Raw genomic sequence first — 20,635 nt, 5'->3', positions numbered from 1 at the left:
GTCTGATAATTTTTGAAGACCACCCTCTAGGTCTAGCCAAAGAGATCAGACAGCAGATCTGAGATGTGACACAGCTGTCCTCCCCTGGTTCATCCCAGCTGAACGGATGAGGGGACAGGAGGTCATTTCTTGGGTGAAGGACAGGCACATCCTACTGAGTATCTGGGTCCCCAAAGCCCGCCTGAACCCCCTGGTGGGCCTTCCCACTGATGCTTTCGTTCTCTCATCATCTTCTTTAGATGGAGCTTTGTACCACTTGCTCAGAAACAAGGTCTCCTGGGGACTCCCCTTCTTGCTAGTCCTCTCCATGCAGTCCAGGGAGGTTTTTCCTCTACAGCCAGTGTAACAGCTAATCCTCCCCAGTTGCATAAGAACTGAGAAACAATGAGACTATTTAAAGGCCCGCTGGCCTCCTTCCAGTAGCCGCTCAAGGTGTTTACTCTGGAAAAGGTACCGAGTTACACATCCCATCCTCTGTGTAAATCTCCCTCACTTCCCGTGTTCCTTACGAAGGACCATTTCCTGTGGGCTCTGTGGGGGTGAGGTGGTGTTCTTCCAGGAGACAATGAACCTTGAAGTGTCTTTTCAGGGAGGCCTTACAAGGCAAGCCAGAGAATTGGAGGAGAGGATCCTTTAGGGTGGCAGTAAAAGCATTTGGGGTTTTGTTTTATATAAGTTAGCTATGGGTGGAGTTTTGAGATCATTGCACAAAGGACATAGTTAAAGAGTGGTCAGTTCTTCTCTCCCTGCCTTTTAAAAGAAGTAGCTATTTGTCCTTTCAACTTTTGTGGAGTCAGTTGAACTATGACACACACCTTCATTTAATCCCATTTAAAGATCAGTTATCTGGATCAAACTGCTATTAAATACAACTGGTTGGGTCAGTGTTTTCTGGTCTGTAGGTCATAGTTATGCCCAAGAAAGTATTTCAGACAGTACAAGGAGCAACACCCCCCTCTCCAATCTCATTTAAAATTGGGAAAATTAAGGGTATTCCTGTGTTGTTTTTCAAAAACGCCTCTTACTTTGTTTAGAATTTGCAGTGCTCTGAAAAAGCAAGCAGTGAAATAGCTCCTACCTCCACTGCTAACCTCTTTCAAGATCAAGGTCAAAATTACCCTTCTCTTACTATTAGCCCCACCAATGCCCTTCACACAGTGAGACCTTTATGATGAAATTAGTATCCCACATAGACATGAATCTTTAAGTAGTAAGGATAGTAGTAAAATCGGAGAAACATCTGCACTGAGTATGTCTGCTGTATGTCCTTTTACTGAAAAGATCCTGGGAGAACCAGAGTTAAACCGCTGAAAGATGATGTAAGTTGATATAAGCTATCTTTTCATTTTCATTTTCGGTAGGAGCGTTTCATATCCAAAGCTTCTTGTTGCTATTCCCTTTAAAGTAAAAACAAAGGAAATATTGAAAGGAGTGGTTGGCAGGAGTGGAGAGATCGTAGAACACCGAAAGATTTGCAGAGGAGTGGCGTTTTGCCCACCAGGGAGGCCACCATGCTGTATATTCTTCCGTCCTTAATGCTGATACTTAGGTCCCTGTAGTTAGCTCATCCTATTATAGGTCACTGAACAACACAGCCACGACAGCCCGAGGGGGTCTGCAGGTCTGTTTCTCTCTGCAGATCTGTTTCAGGATGTGAAAGGCAGGAACGCACACCATTACACTAGAAGCTTGCGTCCACGCTGCCTTGGATGAAGGGGCTGTGTGTGTGGACTCTGAAAAATGGGCATGGAAAGACACAGAGAGAGGCAATGGGGAGGACCAGAGATGCAAAAGAGAAGAAGGGAGACCCAGTCACAGTCACTGTGGGAGAGAGACACATGGACCTGCCCGCTCACAGATGGACTGTCTTCTCCCACCAGATGTGACGTGGCTTGTCTGCCTTGGCGTTCCATAGGAAGCTTCTCACTTCATCTGGGCTGGTTAGCGTGCCCTTCATGCTTCCGTCAGTCTTCAGCCTTGTCAGTAATACATAATGGAGTATGCTCCTCCTTCAAACAGCAACGGTTGCTATTGTGAAGAAGCTGCCTTGAAATGTGAACTCATGGGCTCTTCGTCTGCTTTCAATTATTCGGGGCTAAAGAATCATGTATCTACCTCTCTGTATGAGTTCAACTTATTTTTCCTTTTTGGAAATTGCATTCTTTTTTTATTTGCAAAAGGAACATATTCTTATAATAAATAAAATTCCAACATAGAGATAACATGAAAGATACCTTGGTTTTTCAGCCCCGAGCTTTGTTCCCTCCCCAGAACTAAGCAGAGTCATAAATTCGGAAGGTTCTTTCCAAACTTATTAATAACTTATCTATACACACACATATATAACATTATATACCCAAAGAAGTGTGTGTGCGTGATTTTACATAAATGGTACTACACTGTTCACTGTAGCTGTGTATTTCGGTAAATGGTGTCACCCTGGTCCTATTCCATACCATTACATGGCCTCCTACAAAAATATGGTTTTCATTTAATGGTATGTATTAGAGACTTCTCATGTTCAACTTCACATCATCTTGTTACCTGTGCCTGTATGAGACTTTTTAGCACATCACATTGATATGTTTTCAGTGTGGAAAGATCCTGACATTTTCTTTCAATAACTTTCTGGAATAGACTGGCTCATATTTTGCTAGAGGTTTTTCTCTGTGAGGATGAGCTTTAGGGTTGGTTGGTTTCTTATTAACTTTTGTGATATCATTGTCAGGGTCTCATAAAGGACCTGGGCAATGAGTCAGGTAGCACTTCTCCTTTTTTTTTTTTTTTTTTTTACTATCCTGGAAAAAACAGAGGTGCACAGGATTTACCTTTTCCTTGAATATTTGGTAGAACTTACCTGTAAAGCCATCTGGGCCTAATCTTTTGCTATTTTTTTTTTTTTTTCAATTTCTTCCAAGATCACTGGTGTGTTTAAGTGTTCTGCTCATTTGTTAAGCCAAATTTATTTTAACTTTGAGAAACATCCACTTTACGTTTTTAAATATTTTGGTTAAAGTTACACATAGCACCTCGCACCGTGTTCACCATCTCTTTGTATTTACACTCCACCTTCCATCGTGGACATCGCTGAGTTTATGGTTCTTCCTCGTCCTTCCTGCCCTCGTCCCTCTGTCACTCGCATCACAACCTAGGTATGTGATACATAGCTTGAAAATAATGAAACAGCAATCAGTAAAAGTCACTTTTTTCTGAATATGCATATATTAGTTCAAATCTGGCAAGTGACAGAGAAAGGGGTGGGGTAGGAAGGAGAGCAAGGAACATGAAGAGTTGGATATGACTTGGTGACTGAACAACAATTCCCATCTTTCGTTTCTAAGAAGTTTATAATTTCTGCTTTGACGACATACTTTAACTCAAGAATTGTTCATAAGTGTGTGTGTGGGTTTGTGTTTAATTCCTATGTGTGTAGATTTTATACACTCTCTGTCATTGACTTCCCTGGTGGCTCAGACGGTAAAGTGTCTGCCTACAATGTGGGAGACCCAGGTTCAATCCCTGGGTTGGGAAGATCTCCTGGAGGAGGAAATGGCAACCTACTCTAGTACTCTTGCTTGGAAAATCCCATGGATGGAGGAGCCTGGTAGGCTACAGTCCATGGGGTCACAAAGAGACACGACTGAGTGACTTCACTTGTCAGTAAGCTATAATGAATTGTGGTCAGTAAGCATGGCCACTGTAATTTCTTTCTTTCTTTTTTTCTAGACAGAGCTAGAGCTTTCATTCCAGGTTAACCAGCAAGGAGACTGGAGGCAAGGCTCTGAAATGTGTCTTTGCAATCTGTAATTCCTGACTCCTGAAAAATACTAAGATTTTTCTCTGTGGCCTGATCATGATTATATTCTTATATGTGTGGGGTAGTTGGGTACAAAGAGAGAATGAAGTAAAGATATATATGGATATGAGGCTAAATGCATAAAGTAACATTTAAATTATTTAAATATATTTAATTTATGTAAGCCTCTTATCCTTCTTCATCAGAAGGCAGACAGACTGAAAACCACAATCACAGAAAATGAATCAATCTGGTCAGATGGACCACAGCCTTGTCTAACTCAATGAAACTGAGTCATGCCCTGAACGGCCACCCAAGAGGGATGGGTCATGGTGGAGAGGTCTGACAAAACATGGTCCACTGAAAAAGGGAATGGCAAACTGCTTCAGTATTCTTGCCTTGAGAACCCCTTGAACATTATGAAAAGGCAAAAAGATAGGACACTGAAAGGTGAACTCCCTAGGTCAGCAGGTGCCCAATATGCTACTGGAGAAAAGTGGAGAAATAATACCAGAAAGAATGAAGAGATGGAGTCAAAGCAAAACAACAACCAGTTGTATGTGACTGGTGATGGAAGTAAAGTCCAATGCTGTAAAGAGCAATATTGCATAGGAACCTGGAATCTTAGGTCCATGAATCAAGGCAAATTGGAAGTGGTCAAACAGGAGATGGCAAGAGTGAACATTGACATTTTAAGAATCAGCAAACTAAAATGGACTGGAAAGGGTGAATTTAACTCAGATGACCATTATATCTACTACTGTGGGCAGGAATCCCTTAGAAGAAATGGAATAGCCATCACAGTCAACAAAAGAGTCTGAAATGCAATACTTGGGTGCAATCTCAAAAATGACAGAATAATCTCTGTTCATTTCCAAAGCAAACCATTCAATATCACAGAAATCCAACTCTATGCCACGACCACTAATGAAATTGAATGAAGAAGCTGAAGTTGAATGGTTCTCTGAAGACCTACAAGACCTTCTAGAAATTACACCCAAAAAAGATGTCCTTTTCATTATAGGGGACTGGAATGCAAAAGTAGGAAGTCAAGAAATACCTAGAGTAACAGGCAAATTTGGCCTTGGAGTACAGAATAAAGCAGGGCAAAGACTAACAGAGTTTTGCCAAGAGAACACACTGGTCATAGCAAACACCCTCTTCCAACAACACAAGAGAAGACTTTACACATGGACATCACCAGATGGTCAATACTGAAATCAGATTGATTATATTCTTTGCAGCCAGAGATGGAGAAGCTCTATACAGTCAAGCTCTGTACAGCAAAAACAAGACCAGGAGCTGACTGTGGCTTAGATCATGAACTCCTTATTGCCAAATTCAGACTTAAATGGAAGAAAGTAAGAAAAACCACTAGACCATTCAAGTATGATCTAAATCAAATTCCTTTCGATTGTACAGTGGAAGTGACAAAAAGATTCAAGGGACTAGATCTGATAGAGTGCCTGAAGAACTATGGACGGAGGTTCATGACATTGTATAGGAGGCAGTGATCAAGACCATCCCCAAGAAAAAGAAATGCAAAAAGGCAAAATGGTTGTCTGAGGAGGCCTTACAAATACCTATGTAAAGAGAAGGAAAAGGCAAAAGAGAAAAGGAAAGATATACCCATTTGAATGCAGAGTTCCAAAGAATAGCAAGGAGAGATAAGAAAGCCTTCTTCCGTGATTAATGCAAAGAAACAGAGGAAAACAATAGAATGGGAAAGACTAGAGATCTCTTCAAGAACATTAGAGATACCAAGGGACCATTTCATGTAAAGATGGGCACACTAAAGGACAGAAATGGTATGGACCTAACAAAAGCAGAAGATATTAAGAAGAGGTTGCAAGAATACACAGAAGAACTAGACAAAAAAGATCTTCATGACCCAGATAATCACGATGGTGTGATCACTCACCTAGAGCCAGACATCTTGGGGCGTGAAGTCAAGTGGGCCTTAGGAAGCATCATCAGTATGAACAAAGCTAGTGGAGGTGATGGAATTCCAGTTGAGCTATTTCAAATCCTAAAAGATGATGCTGTGAAAGTGCTGCACTCCATATGTCAGCAAATTTGGAAGGCACAGCAGTGGCCATAGGACTGGAAAAGGTCAGTTTTCATTCCAATCCCAAAGAAAGGCAATGCCAAAGAATGCTCAAACTCCTGCACAATTGCACTCATTTCACATGTTAGCAAAGTAATGCAGTAATGTTCAAAATTCTCCAAGCGAGGCTTCAACAATATATGACCCCTGAGATTCCAGATGTTCAAGTTGGATTTAGAAAAGGCAGAGAAACCAGAGATCAAATTGCCAACACATGTCGGATCATCAAAAAAGAAAGAGAGTTCCAGAAAAACATCTACTTCTGCTTTATTGACTATGCCAAAGCCTTTGACTGTGTGAATCACAACAAACTGTGATCCACAGTTCTTAAAAAATCCACAAAATTCTTAAAGTGATGGGAATAACAGACCGCTTGACCTGCCTCCTGAGAAATCTGTATGCAGGTCAAGAAGCAGCAGTTAGAAATAGACATGGTACAACAGACTGGTTACAAATAGGAAAAGGAGTACGTCAAGGCTATATATTGTCACCCTGCTTATTTAACTTATATGCAGAATGCATCAAGAGAAATGCTGGGCTGGAGGAAGCACAAGCTGGAATCAAGATTTCTAGGAGAAATATCAATAACCTCAGATATGCAGATGATACCACCCCTATGGCAGAAAGTGAAGAACTAAAGAGCCTCTTGATGAAAGTGAAACAGGAGAGTGAAAAAGTTGGCTTAAAACTTAACATTCAGAAAACTAAGATCATGGCATCCAGTCCCATCACTTCCTGGCAAATAGGAGGGGAAACAGTGGAAACAGTGACAGACTTTATTTTGGGGACCTCCAAAATCACTGCAGATGATATTTGCAGCCATGAAATTAAAAGACGCTTGCTCCTTGGAAGGAAAGCTGTGATCAACCTAGACAGCATAGTAAAAAACCAGAGACATTATTTTGCCAACAAAGGTCCATCTAGTCAATGTTATGGTTTTTCTAGTAGTCATGTATGTATGTGAGAGTTGTACTATAGAGAAAGCTGAGTGCCAAAGAATTGATACTTTTGAATTATGGTGTTGGAGAAGGCTCTTGAGAGTCCCTGAGACTGCAGGGAGATCCAACCAGTCCATCCTAAAGGATATCAGTCATGGGTGTTCATTGGAAGAACTGATGCTGAAGCTGAAGCTCCAATACTTTGGCCACCTGATGCGAAGAACTGACTCATTGGAAAAGATCTTGATGCTGGAAAAGATTGAAGGCGGGAGAAGACGGGGATGACAGAGAGTGAGACAGTTGGATGGCATCACCAACTCAATGGAAATGAGTTTGGGTGGACTCCAGGAGTTGGTGATGGACAGGGAGGCCTGGCGTGCTGCAGTCCATGGGGTCACGAATAGTCGGACCCGACTGAGCGACTGAACTGACTGACTGACTGAGTTATTTAAGTTGTTTCGTTAAATTTCTATGTGTGATAATAAGATCCTCAATAGTCTTCCATTAATTTCTGAGAATTGTTATCTGTTTGTGACTTTGCCATTTATTCTTTGTATTTTCAGTTTTTCAATAGATATTTTGTTGCTCTGTGGTCGCATGTTAAATATTAATCACTTTTAAATAATTTTTATCACCCCTTCTCTTCATGTGACTTCTCATTATCTCTTTCTTTTTTCCTTGAAGTGTATTTTGTCTAATATTATTTTTATACCTGCTTCCTTCCTAACCTGTGTCTGTTATATCTTCATTTTTAAACTTCCTATATAGCTTTCATTTTATAAATATTTCTGGTATACAACTATAATGCTTCCTAATTTGAAAGGCTCTTTCTTTTATAAATGAATTTAGAAAATTCATATTTATTAGAATTAGTAATGTATTGTAATTTTACTTTGTGTTTCCTGATTATTGTGTGTTCTTCTTTTTTCCCCTTCTTTTCCCACATCTTTTATCTTTTTAATGGAGGCTCACATTTCTTTGTTCTGTTTTTTCCTCTTATTAACTTGGAAGTTATACTTTGCATTTATATTTTCTGTGAAGAAAATTCTTAAATTTTTAACACTCATAATTGATCTATTTTTCTGCCAATATTTAGAATTTTAATTACCTATATCCACACCCTAAAATGCTTTTGTTGCCCTTTGTTCCATATTTCCTTCCCTCCAGCACCTCTTGTATCAATGTAATCTGAGATTTGGATACTACATTGTAATTTCCTTATCTTTTTCTTGTACTTTCATTTCTTCTTTTTGTAAAAGATATAAAACTTAAGAGTAAACTGTCTCTTTTTTAAAACTTTCTTCATTCTTTCTTCCTTCCAATATCTTATTTCCCACATCTCCTATTTCTAAGTTTTTTTTCCCTTCTTGACAGAATATATAATACATTAAATCTTTCACGATTAGTTTCACCTCAAGATATATTTAGTTGTGTGTATGTTCCACTACCATTTATACCACCTGCATCACTTGATTTTTTTCATATTGAGGACACACATGTTAGATTTCAGAAATTTTCTTGTACTGTCACTTCAATTATTCCCATCCTTCTGGTGGCTTTTCTTTAAGTGCTTCTATCAGATGGTCTTTGAACTTTCTGTTTCCATTTTCCCCAAAAGAAAAGAAAAAGAAAAGAAAACGATAAGGAAGTTATGATCTAGCATTAAAATCTAGGATTATATCTATATAGGAAGTGCTGGAGGGAAGGAATGGCACCCTACTCCAGTACTCTTGCCTGGAAAATCCCATGGATGGAGGAGCCTGGTAGGCTGCAGTCCATGGGGGCGCGAAGAGTCAGACACGACTGAGTGACTTCACTTTCCCTTTTCACTTTCATGCATTGAAGAAGGAAGTGGCAACCCACTCTGGTGTTCTTGCCTGGAGAATCCCAGGGATGGCGGAGCCTGGTGGGCTGCCGTCCATGGGGTCTCAGAGTCAGACACGACTGAAGCGACTTAGCAGCAGCAGTAGCAGGAGGGAAGGAAATATGGAATGAAGGGAAATAAAAAACATTTTAGGGTGTGGGATATTTTAAATTCCAGATATTGGCAGAATAGAAGATGTATGAGTGTTAAAAATTTAAGAATTTTCCTAATAGAAAATTTAAAATGAAAAATAAACCTCACAAATAATAAGAGGGAAAAAATAGAATAAAGAAATATGAGCCCCCTTTATAAAGAAAGCAGATACAAGATAACGGGAAGGAGGGAAAAACAGTCTAATGCAGGCTTATAGAACCACTCACTCTTTGCACCCTACCTATCCTATGTATAAGTTTAGCTGTGTCTGTGTGTGTGTGTTTCATTCAAAGACTTCAGATTTTATGTATAAAATTACTTTATAGGATTTGAAGAGAAAGGGGAAGCCTTCCAAATGATCACCTCCGTTATTTCTTCATGTTATTTCTTTAGGTGTAGCAACCAGGACAAGGCGATTCAGGGTCAGATGAAGAGAAGAAGGAAAAAAAAACCAAAAGTCAGTTAACGGACTTAGTCTATGTGTATGAAGCAAAGCTTTTGCAAACACATAAATATCAAGTGATTAACCTATGCTGTGCACTTGTTTTTTTAATTGTGTACACTCATTATATATTTTTCATTTTCAGGTCTTGACTCTAATCATGGCCAAACCTTATGAATTTAATTGGCAGAAGGAAGTTCCTTCCTTTTTGCAAGAAGGAGCAGTTTTTGACAGATATGAAGAGGTAAGGGAGTGTTATTAATCTTTTCTCTCAAAACATGATTTTTTCATTTTAATTTAATTACAGTATTGAGTAAATAGTATTTGACATAAGTAAGAACATCTTGGAGATTTATGAGTTGGAATAGTTGGAAAGAGTCAAAGTTATGAGATAATAATAATGATAATAATAGTATAATTTATTGAGCACTGTCTCTGCGCCAGCTATAATAAGGATGATGACAGTATAAATTATCGTGTGCTCAATGTGTGCCAGAAAACTTTCTAAGCACTTCCTATGTAGTATTTGTTCAACTCCTTACAATGACCTTATTAGGTCATTGCCACAATTATGCTTATTTTACAGATGGGTTTCATGGACTGATAGTTTTTGCTTAATCAAGTGCTTTAGGCATTCTTTCCTCATAAAACTTTCTATTTGTCATACATGTAATAGCGATCAGACTTTGTGCTGGTCACTTGCTTTGCTCGTCTCATTTATACAGACCAAGTTAACCGAAGCTTTGCGTACTTCTGCTTCTACCATTTATTGCTTGTGCCCTTGCAAGGAGGCGGTGGCTCCAGATTTTCTAGAAACCAGGGGCTTGGGTTCCCCAGTCTATTCAGCCCCTTTGCATTGTTAATATGTTGTTTTTCTTAGATTTTACTTGACTTTGAAGAGACTTTGGGAGGGGTATGTGATGAAACTCTATTGCCTCTACGGTGAAGTAAGATGCAAAACCTGCTCAGACTTCATGTAGAGTCAGAATTGGTTCCTTTCAAAATCCATGGAATATATGATATGTGGCTTCCCAGAGCTTCACATCATCAGGCTTTTCTCCTGAGGTCTATGGGCTGACACGACTCAGTGATTAGTTGACTTGGTTTTTCCACGTGTGTAGCATGATGCTTTCTTGGTTTGCACCATAGTTGCTTTGTGTAAACAAAATTGAGGAAAGAAAAGGATGGACTCAAATGTGGTCAGTGTTCTCTGTAGTGAATCGGCGTTTTAGGGTGACAGTTACTTATATGACTGAAGCTTTACTGCTTCTCTGAAAGAACAGAAAACCACATTCTGCTATAAGAAGAAACAGAAAACAGTTTTCTACCACCTGGAGGCAACCACTCTTAACTCCTTGGTAGTTTTTTTCTACTCTTTTTCTACTCTCTCTCTTTTTTTTTTTTTTCCTCTTCCATCAACATAGAGTAATCTTTTGAAAATGTAAATCAGAACCTCTTCTTCCTCTATTTAAAATGCTTCCATGACTTTCTATTGTATTATAGGATGAAGGAAATGCATCAGAATGAAATACAAGGCCTTCCATAATTTGACTCTTACCTAATTCTCCAATCTTGTTCCCCACTAGTTTTCTATGCACATTCTTGGTTTGAACATTAACAATACACTTACAATTTCCCCAATGAACTATTCTATTTCATGCTTTGTATATACTGCTGCCTTTTCCTGAAATGCACTTATCCCTCCTTGTTTCACTGGCAAATTCCTATTCATCCTTTAGAACCCAAATGAGAAATCTTTATTCTTTAATATCTTCCTTGACCCATTCAATAAGAATTGATCATTCCTCTGTGCTACCTCTTGGAGAAGGCAATGGCACCCCACTCCAGTACTCTTGCCTGGAAAATCCCATGGATGGAGGAGCCTGGTGGGCTGCAGTCCATGGGGTCGCTGAGGGTCAGACACGACTGGGCGACTTCACTTTCACTTTTCACTTTCATGCATTGGAGAAGGAAATGGCAACCTACTCCAGTGTTCTTGCCTGGAGAATCCCAGGGATGGGGGCGCCTGGTGGGCTTCCGTCTATGGGGTCGCGCAGAGTCGGACACGACTGAAGTGACTTAGCAGCTGTGCTACCTCTAATGTATCCTTGCACATATTACACTGTACTCACCTTTTTATTTAATTTTTTTATCTCTCGTAGTATACCCTGAGTTTCTTGAGGTCAAGGGCCATATTTTACTTATCTTTTTCTCTCCAGGGACTAGCAGAATGCCTGCAACTGCCAGATTCACTGTATATCTATATTAGATATCTAATGTCAAAAGGGATTTTAGATGTAATTGATCCCAACCCAGTCTGGTTTTATTATAGTTTGTACATTTTCTTGATAATTGAAAAGGTGAGAGGACATAGTAATCCCTGAGATCCATATGAAAATCTGTACTTCAACACATTCAAAATATTAGGCTAAATCATGTTACATTTTCATCTTTTAGGTTAAAAATGATCAGTATCAACAATTTGATATAGTTCAAACCTGAAGTGAAGAAGTGAAAGTTGCTCAGTTGTGTCTGACTCTTTGCGACCCCATGGACTGTATAGTCCATGGAGTTCTCTAGGCCAGAATACTGGAGTGAGTAGCCTTTCCCTTCTCCAGGGGATCTTCCCAACCCAAGGATCGAACCCAGATTTCCTGCTTTGCAGGTGGATTCTTTATCAGCTGAGCCACCAGGGAAGCCCAAGAATACTGGAGTGGGTAGCCTATCCCTTCTCCAGCGGATCTTCCCGACCTAGGAATTGAACCGGGGTGTCCTGCTTTGGAGGCGGATCCTTTCTAACTAAGCTATGAGGGAAGCCCACAAAGTAAATTCACTTGCCTACTTTCGTCCACTTCTCACACCTTGGCAAAGAAAGCCAAGACTAGCTTGGATGCATTTCCAAGCTTTCTCCCAGGTACACCGGGTCTAGACTGAGTACCCGTGCCGCCACGATGATCACAATTGCCCTTCATTGTGAGCTGACAAGAGACATCTCTCCCTGAATCTGCTAGAGTACCCTGAAAGATTTGCAGTTTTCTGAGACAGTTTCCCAGGCTCTGAAAATCTATAGGATAACTTAAAAATACTTCCTGGCTTTCAGTTCCTCAGATAAGGTCATTTTGTAGAGATTAAATGTAGTCACTGGCTGAGAGTTTCTTTTGTTGTCATATAAGCAGAAACCTATTAAAGAAAAAGTACTTTTTTGGGGTAAATTGTAATGTGATTTGATAAACTGGAAGTTTATCATCATCCTATCATTTTTATTTCTCATGATGGTTTTTTGGTTTTAGTTATTAATCATCACAACTCACTTATATTTAGAAAATACTGATGACTTTCTAAAGGCATTTGCTTTCTTCCAGGTTCCTCTGAAAATGAGATAAAGCTAGAAGAAAAGAGATCATAACAAGTATTAAATACAATCTCATTAAGCTTTCAACTTTCTTTAGTGCTATTTTACTAGGATGAGAAGTAAAAAAAAATTTAGCTTCTTAAATATATCTCTTCATGAAACGTATAAAATTGGTGTTGACCTTAAAAATAAAAGTTACTTACCAGCAAAAATGTGTTTATTTAGGAATAGCAGAGGAATTGCAATTTGAGACAAACACGCTATAGTAAAAGCCATTGACAAGGGACCTTCCCTGGTGGTTCAGTGGTTCAGACTTTGCCTTCCAAGGTAGCGGGTACTGGTTCTCTCCCTGGTCAGGAAACGACAGTCCTACATGCCACGTGGCCAAAAGTCCAGGAAACATAAAGTGGAAGAAATATTGTAACAAATTCAATAAAGACTGGAAAAAAAAAAAGCCATTAACAAGTCCAGCTAATGAAGGAGGGCAACAGTATTGTTGAGAGAAAAAGGAAGTTGGGAAGGGTTGTTTTGAATAAAAATCCACTGGAGAAAAGTGAGGGGGTGCGGAGTGGCTGCTGCTCACGGGCGATCTGCTGGGCTGGTTGACTTCTTGTGGGAGAGGCCATGTAACATCTTTTCCTTTGGGGGGCCTGTATTCATTTGATGGTTCTCTCCAGTGATGATTCTTCTCTGTAACTGATAATTCTGAGGCAGTTTCCCAGGCTCTGGAAATCCAGAAGATAATTAAAAAAGACTTCCTGGCTTTCAGTTCCTTAGAGAAGGTCATTTCAAAGAGGTTAAATGTAGTTACATGCAGTGGTCGCTTGTGAGAGCTCCCCCTCCTGGCCTCCCAACTCCGTTTTAGTGAGGTTTCCCTTTATTAAAGTCAGAAAGCCAAAGAGTGTTTCAAACAGACTGTAGCCAGCTTTGCTTATTACAGTTGAGCCTTGAACAACATAGGTTTGAACATGAACAATTTCACGGTACACTTTTACACAGATTTTTTTCCCAATAAATACCTACCATTTTTTGTTGTTGTTGTTTAGTTCTAAGTTGTGTCCAACTCTTCGCAACCCCGTGGGCTGTAGCCTGCCAGGCTCCGCTGTCCATGGGCTTTCCCGGGCAATAGTCCTGGAGTGGGTTGCCATTTCCTTCTCCAGGGATCTTCCCTACCCAGGGATCAAACCCACATCTCTTGCATCTCCTGCATTGGATTGTTTCCCACTGGGCCACCGGGGAAGCCCAAATGCCTACCTTAGAAGCTTGCAGTCCTCAGAGGGCTGAATCTGTGGAAACAGCGGATATGGAGGCCTGACCGTAAAGTTATAGTCAGATTTTTGATTGCCCTCCTAGATAGCATATTGAAAAGCAGAGACATTACTTTGCCAACAAAGGTCCGTCTAGTCAAGGCTATGGTTTTTCCTGTGGTCGTGTATGGATATGAGAGTTGGACTGTGAAGAAGACTGAGCGCCAAAGAATTGATGCTTTTGAACTGTAATGTTGGAGAAGACTCTTGAGAGTCCCTTGGACTGCAAGGAGATCCAACCAGTCCATTCTAAAGGAGATCAGCCTTGGCATTTCTTTGGAAGTAATGATGCTAAAGCTGAAACTCCAGTACTTTGGCCACCTCATGCAAAGAGTTGACTCATTGGAAAAGACTCTGATGCTGGGTGGGATTGGGAGCAGGAGGAGAAGGCGACGACAGAGGATGAGATGGTTGGATGGCATCACTGACTCGATGGACGTGAGTCTGAGTGAAGTTGGTGATGGTCAGGGAGGCCTGGCGTGCTGCGATTCGCAAAGAGTCGGCCACGACTGACTGACTGAACTGAACTGAACTGAACTGAGGTTGGCACCCCTAAAATCCCATGTTGTTCAAGGGTCAACTGTATTTTCCTATCTTGTAAGAGTTGGTTCTTTGGAGCCACGGCCATTAAAATATTTAAGGCAACAAAATGTAAATAGATAAGGCTTGTTTCTACAGTTTTTTGCCTGAACAGCAGTGAGAAATGACAACTGACAGCAAGTGGGAGGAACAGGAATTAGAACACAACCTGATCATGCCACAAATGCCACAGCAAAGGGGCCTTTTGTGAAGGAAGGGTTGAATGCCTTCAGCACGGTGTGGCAGCTAACGTTATCATGACGGCCCCAGGGATCGGGTAAACATTAAATTGTGTTCCACGTGTTGGTTTGAAGAAGGCAGGGAAGTGTTCAAATCAGTGGGTGAGCATTCACTAGGTCAGATTAAAAAAATAAAAATACTCACTAAACACTGTTTTAAAAATATGTGTTCTTTTGACAAGAAATGTAACCAGTGCAACTGTATTTAAGTATTATTTTACTATTTCTGCTGAAGGATTTCTTTTGAGGTAGCCCCAAATTTCAGAAACTGCAGCCTGCGTTGTAGCCTCTGATTGTATTCTCATGCCGCTTCAGTAGCTCTTTATCTAACTTTACTTGACTTTTAAATTACTTACATGCAAAACCTGTTTTGTTTTCTAAGTAATGCAACAAGTGATGCAAAAATCTTCAGAGACGTTTCTCTTGCAGAGGAGAGGAACGGCAGTATGCGTGCAGCCCACGTGTTTCTGATTCCGCTGGCTTCCTAACTTCCCTTCTGGGTTCTTATTAAAAGCTGGAAGACCCTGTCTCCTGGCTATGAGAACCCTCCCCAGCCTTTCCTAGAAGTCCTTGGTACTTACAGCATCCTCGAAATACTCATCTCCTCAGTGCCTGCCTTTTATTTTTATTGTGACTGCTCTTAAGTATAGCATCTGACCTACTTCATTTTTTAACTTTTTGGCCTGCGCTGTGCTTCGTGCGGGATCCCATTTCCGCAAACAAGGCCAGAACCCTCGGTCTCTGAGTGGGCGCGTGGGGCCTCAGCTGCTGGGCCGCCAGGGAGGTCCCTTCCCAGTGCTTCCTTGTCACTCTGTTCCCAGGGCTGCCCCCTGCTCCCGTTTATCTCCCTCCCTAAACACATTATGTCCCCAAACCTCAGGAACAAGGGCGCTGTGTGAAACAGGCCTTTATTAAAGGTTTGGTGGGAGCAGAGGCGAATTCCAGCACTCAGCAGGACACAGTGGAGATCCTGAGGAGTAAATCTCAGTCGGGCCGACAGCTGTCTCTGTGCCACCTTCTTTTTCACCCCGCTCTTCCAAGAGACCTGTTGTTGTTATTTTTCTTTCACTTTTTGACCTCTCCCTCAGAATCCTTTTCTAATTCATAATTCACCCTTTTCCTTTTTCCCCATATGAAATTCCTCCTCTCCAAATGAAAACAACAAAAATGCCCTCTCAAGCCCAGGAGGAAGAGGGGGAATTCTGGTCCCTTCTCACCCTGCGCAGTGTGGCTCCCGGTCCAGCTCAAACTCTTGCGTCCAGACTCTTGTGAGACCTCACGTTTGCATAATCTTGAAAGAGAACGGATGTACTTAAAACAAACAAACCAAAAGTTTGAAGACGTTTATCCCTTGAAAGCAAAGTGGTCTGTTGTCCTTCTCGAGAAGTGGTCACCAGCAGAAATTTGCAATGATGGACATGGTCTGTACCCTGGCTGCTCTTACCACATGTTAAGAGGATTGTGATACATGGTTGGTAATCTCAGGGTTTTTCCCTCCTGTTTGCGGCTGTCATTTAGTTGCTAAATTGTGTCCGACTCTTTGCGACCCCATGGACTGCAGCCCCCCAGGCTCCTCTGTCCGTGGAATTCTCCAGGCAAGAATACTGGAGTGGGTTGCCATTTCCTTCTCCAGGGGACCTTCAAGACCCTGGGTCTCCTGCTTGGCAGGTGGACTTTTTACCACTGAGCCACCTGGGAAGCCCCTTTCCCTCCTAACCCAAGCACAAAATCTAGACTGCACTCATTTTTCTTAGAGTGCAACAGTTTCTCTTAACAAAATTAATTTAGTTTGGCATTTGAAAAAAAAAATGTGGCCAGTGGGACTGAGGAACTGAGTTTATTAATCTTAATGTTAATTAAAATTTACATAGCTACATGTGGCTGGTGGCTATCTTATTGGACAGCACAATTTTCTAGACAATCAACTCAAACTACAGGCAGATTTTAAAATACCATCCTCTTTTCCCAACGTGCAGAAGGAACTCTCAGTTCACTTAATTGGAATCTACAGTTTCATCAGCCATTTCTTCTCAGTGGTAGCCGGAGCAGAGATTTAGATGTCTTATTAGATGACTCCCCTCAGCTGCCACTGTCCCCACACCCCAGATCCCAGAGTGGGTTGGGCTGCCTTTTTCCTCGCCTGGGACTCTGTGTCTGAGGCAAGCTGCCCAAATGGAGTGCCTTTTCTGGCTAAGCCTTGGTGTTTATTAGCTCCTCCTACGGAAACCCTCAATAGCCTCCCCTGCACACAGACATCACAACCGCTGCTAGGAAAACAGAAACAGTTAAGGCAGTTGCCAACCCCAGAGGAATATGGAAATGGCAGATCAGTCGAAGCTGAAGTAGGGCTGAGTGGAACAGGCTGAATGTGGCTGTCTCCAAGGCAGCTCCGAAGCTGGGCTGTAGGCCTCAGGGGCACTCCCAAGGCCCAGGCAGCCTACACGCCTGGGCTGTCCATTACTGCAGCGCGGAGTCGTCCAAGTGTAATGTTCAGAAGGCCAAAAGCACCACCCGCACAGAGTGTACTTCGACTTGCAGATTGATTTAGGTCTTCAGTGACGGCACTAGCAGGAGGATAAAGCTCGTTGTGAGAGCACCGGAGGAAGAGAGACAAGGTGTTTTGTCAGGCAGATGCTAAACCAGTCACTGCCCTGTGCTGTGCTGTCACTTCAGTCGTGTCCGACTCTTTGCAACCCCATGGACTGTGGCCCTCCAGGCTCTTCTGTCCATGGGATTCTCCAGGCAAGAATCCTGGAGTGGGTTGCCATTTCCTTCTCTGGGGATCTTCCCCACCCAGGGATTGAACTGGTGTCTCTTAAGTCTTTGCATTGGCAGGTGGGTTCTTTACCACTAGCCCTACCTGGGAAGCCCATGTCCCTGCCCTAGAGAACGGTAAATTTCCTGGCAGGTGGGTTCTTTACCACTAGCCCTACCTGGGAAGCCCATGTCCCTGCCCTAGAGAACGGTAAATTTCCTGGACTAAACTGGTGGACCAGTGGTTAAGACTTTGCCTTCCAACGCAGGGGATATGGGTCCGCTTCCTGGTTGGGAAGCTAAGATCCTACACGTCTCACAGCTAAGGAACCAATACATAAAGCAGAGACAATACTGTAAGAAATTCAATAAAGACTTTGAAAATGGTTCACATCAAAAAAAGGGGACATTCTTCTATAGAAATAAATCATCCTTGGAGAGGCCCTGTAGACATTGCTCCTGTAAAATATGTAATGGATATTAATACATAGCCATATTTTTATCTCATTCTCAGGTTTTGGATAGTTTAAACTGAATTGTACCCATGGAGTCAGGATATCTGGCTCAAAATGTAGAGGGTGGAATTGTAGCCTATTACTTATGTTTACAATGATGGATACTTATAGAGTCATGATAATGATAATAACAGTTACAATCACATTCATTAGTCTTTTGATGCTTAGAGTCAACCTAACAGTAGACATGATATTTAATTATTATTGACAGAACAGAATGAAAAAAATCTGTTACCTCTGTCAGTGCAAAGTAAGGGTACAGATAGGTCTTGGAAAGTAGAAATGGTTGGAGTCAGAGGAAAAACCAGAGGCTTTATAGTCTCAGTGGGAGGAAATGTTGATAGTTGATGGTGCATGAAATAGAGACTTGTGTCCATTATTTATAGCCAATCACAAAACCAAATATAGTAAATTTCACATTGGGAAAGGGGAGGAGAAGTAGGGAAATGAGTTCCATGGAGTTCCATTTCTGAATTTTTATCCTAAGGAACCTATACTACATGTGCCTGGTAGATGATGAGCTCAGTTATCGGCTTCATCCTGCTGTCTTCTGACGCCAGGGCCTGCTAGAACTGGACGTGTAAAACAAAACAAAAAACGTGGCGTGTCACTGTTTCATCCGCGGACGTGCATCCCGGCATCTCGGTTTGACGTTGCAGGCCCTCAGCATGCAGCCCTCGGTGTCATTCCACCCTCAGCCCCGCTCTCCTGACAGTCACGCTGTGATAGGGAAGTAGTGGGTTGTGCCTCTTGTGGGGTCAGGAGACCACCTGAGCAGTGGGTCTGGGGGACTGAGGAGGCCTCAGAGGGCAAGCCCCCTTTGGTTTGGGTGAGTCCATCAGTGGGTCAAAGCACAGCTGAGATGAGGGAAGGGTCCATCCTTGGGCAGGGGCCCGGCTGTGGGATGCAGGGGGTGGTTTGTCCAGCTGCTGTTGGGGAGGGTGAAGGCTGGAGCCGCAGCTGCAGAGATGAGCAGTGTCCCCCTAGAAGTGCTCTACTCTCCAGAAAGGCGTTGGCGCTAGATCTTGAAAGTGCTGTGAACTGTTCTGTGTGTGTGTGTTTTAAGCAGGAAAAGAGGAAGGTCTGAATATGACTGGAAAGTGGTTATGCCTGATTACTTGTGTCTGAGAGAGTAGAGGTGGGATTGAATGACTGGCTGAACAGTCATTTAGATACATAGGACATCAGAGAAGAGGTTCAGGGTGGAAATCAATTAGATTTCCTAACCCAGTGGATTTAGAAGGCGAGGAAGAGTAAGGAGTGTGAAACACGATTGGGATTTCTAGTCCAAGAATCTGGTGGGCTCTGATGCTGGCAAAGAGAAGGCCAGAGAATGGGTAATTTATGGATGTGCTGATGTGGTTCTTCTCCCTAAAATGAACAGTACTTATCATTTTATGTTTTGTTGTACCCAAGAAACAGTTTGCGTATACAGAAATCACCTAGGTTTTAGTTAAAAATAAATTGCTCAGAAGGGGGAGTTGACAAGCGTAGTAAATTACTCAAGAGGGTGAACAAATGGAGACATTCTGTTCCTTTCTCCGTCCTCCACTCCCAGGGCCATTGTTGGCATCCTGGCTGGAGTGGGCATCGTGAGTGGGGGCATGATGTATAAACAGAAATCTGAGAAGTAGGCAGAAGCCTCATCATGTACAGCAGTTCTGAAAGTCGTTCCCAAACAAGCATCATCAGCATCACCTAGAACTTTATTAGAAATGCAGACTCTAGAGACTCCCCTAGTAGTCTACTGGTTAAAAATCTGCCTGGCAATGCAGGGGACACCAGTTCAATCCCTGGCCAGGGAACTAAAATCCCATGTGCTGCAAGCAACTAAGAGCCTGCACACCCAACACAGCCAAAAATAATGTTTTTTTTTTTTTAAAGAAATGCAGATTCTCAGGCCCATCTGATGGACACTCTGGGGATGGGTCCAGCAGCATATGTTTTAACAAGTCCTTCAAGAGACTTGGACACACACTTGAGTGTGAGACTCGGAGGTTGTATGATGTGGGTGGGGAACTTGGATTTCTTTCTGAGTGTTATGGGAGCCATTTTCACAAGGACTGATGTGATCTGGTTTACATTCTGGTAACAGTTTAGCTGTGCGGAGAATGGATTTGTAAGAGGAGAGGGAGGGCACTCTGGGGATACAGAGTCAGGTTCGAGAACACCAGAAGTCTGATTTAAGATGAATTGGAGTCTTAGTTCTTCCTCTTACTGGGTGTTTCCCCATAGGCAGTTTTCTTCACATCTCAGTGCTAGAAAAGGGGAGCTAGGAAGCAGATGTGTCTGAAGAGTGTGCACTTCCTCTGGGGTGCCTCTGATGTTACCCCCGCCTCCTCACAGCCGTCCTGCTGTTGTCCTCTTGCGCCTTCTTCCCCATTTGATGGAACAGGTGTGGCCCTAGTTGAGCGCTCAATCCCTTAACCTTGCTGGAACAAAGCCGCAGGAGCTAGTGTTAGCCAGGCTTTTTGCAAGAACACCCAGGCCCATTCCTTCCTCTTGACTGGCCTTTGAAACAACAGTGCGGATAATGTCATTTGTGCCCTCAAACCCCCAGAGCTTAGAGCCCATTAGCAACCAGAGCAG

At 42.2% G+C, this 20,635-nt stretch overlaps 1 protein-coding gene across 9 annotated transcripts in view; it reads left to right on the top strand.

Moving 5' to 3' along the window:
- PLCB4 (phospholipase C beta 4) overlaps nucleotides 1–20,635 on the top strand; it is a 483,912-nt gene that overhangs the window by 275,470 nt on the left and 187,807 nt on the right. For all 9 annotated transcript variants that reach the window (XM_070381997.1, XM_070381991.1, XM_070381995.1 and 6 more), the window contains one exon: nucleotides 9,446–9,544. In XM_070381997.1, the coding sequence (XP_070238098.1) occupies nucleotides 9,461–9,544 (84 nt within the window). In that variant the 5' untranslated portion in view covers nucleotides 9,446–9,460. The remainder of the gene's footprint in view (nucleotides 1–9,445; nucleotides 9,545–20,635) is intronic.

This window comes from Bos mutus, chromosome 13, assembly GCF_027580195.1.
Source record: "Bos mutus isolate GX-2022 chromosome 13, NWIPB_WYAK_1.1, whole genome shotgun sequence".
Classification (NCBI taxonomy): Eukaryota; Metazoa; Chordata; class Mammalia; order Artiodactyla; family Bovidae; genus Bos; species Bos mutus.
The sequence above is the reverse complement of the archived record's forward strand: the minus strand, read 5'-3'. Positions and strand labels throughout refer to the sequence as shown.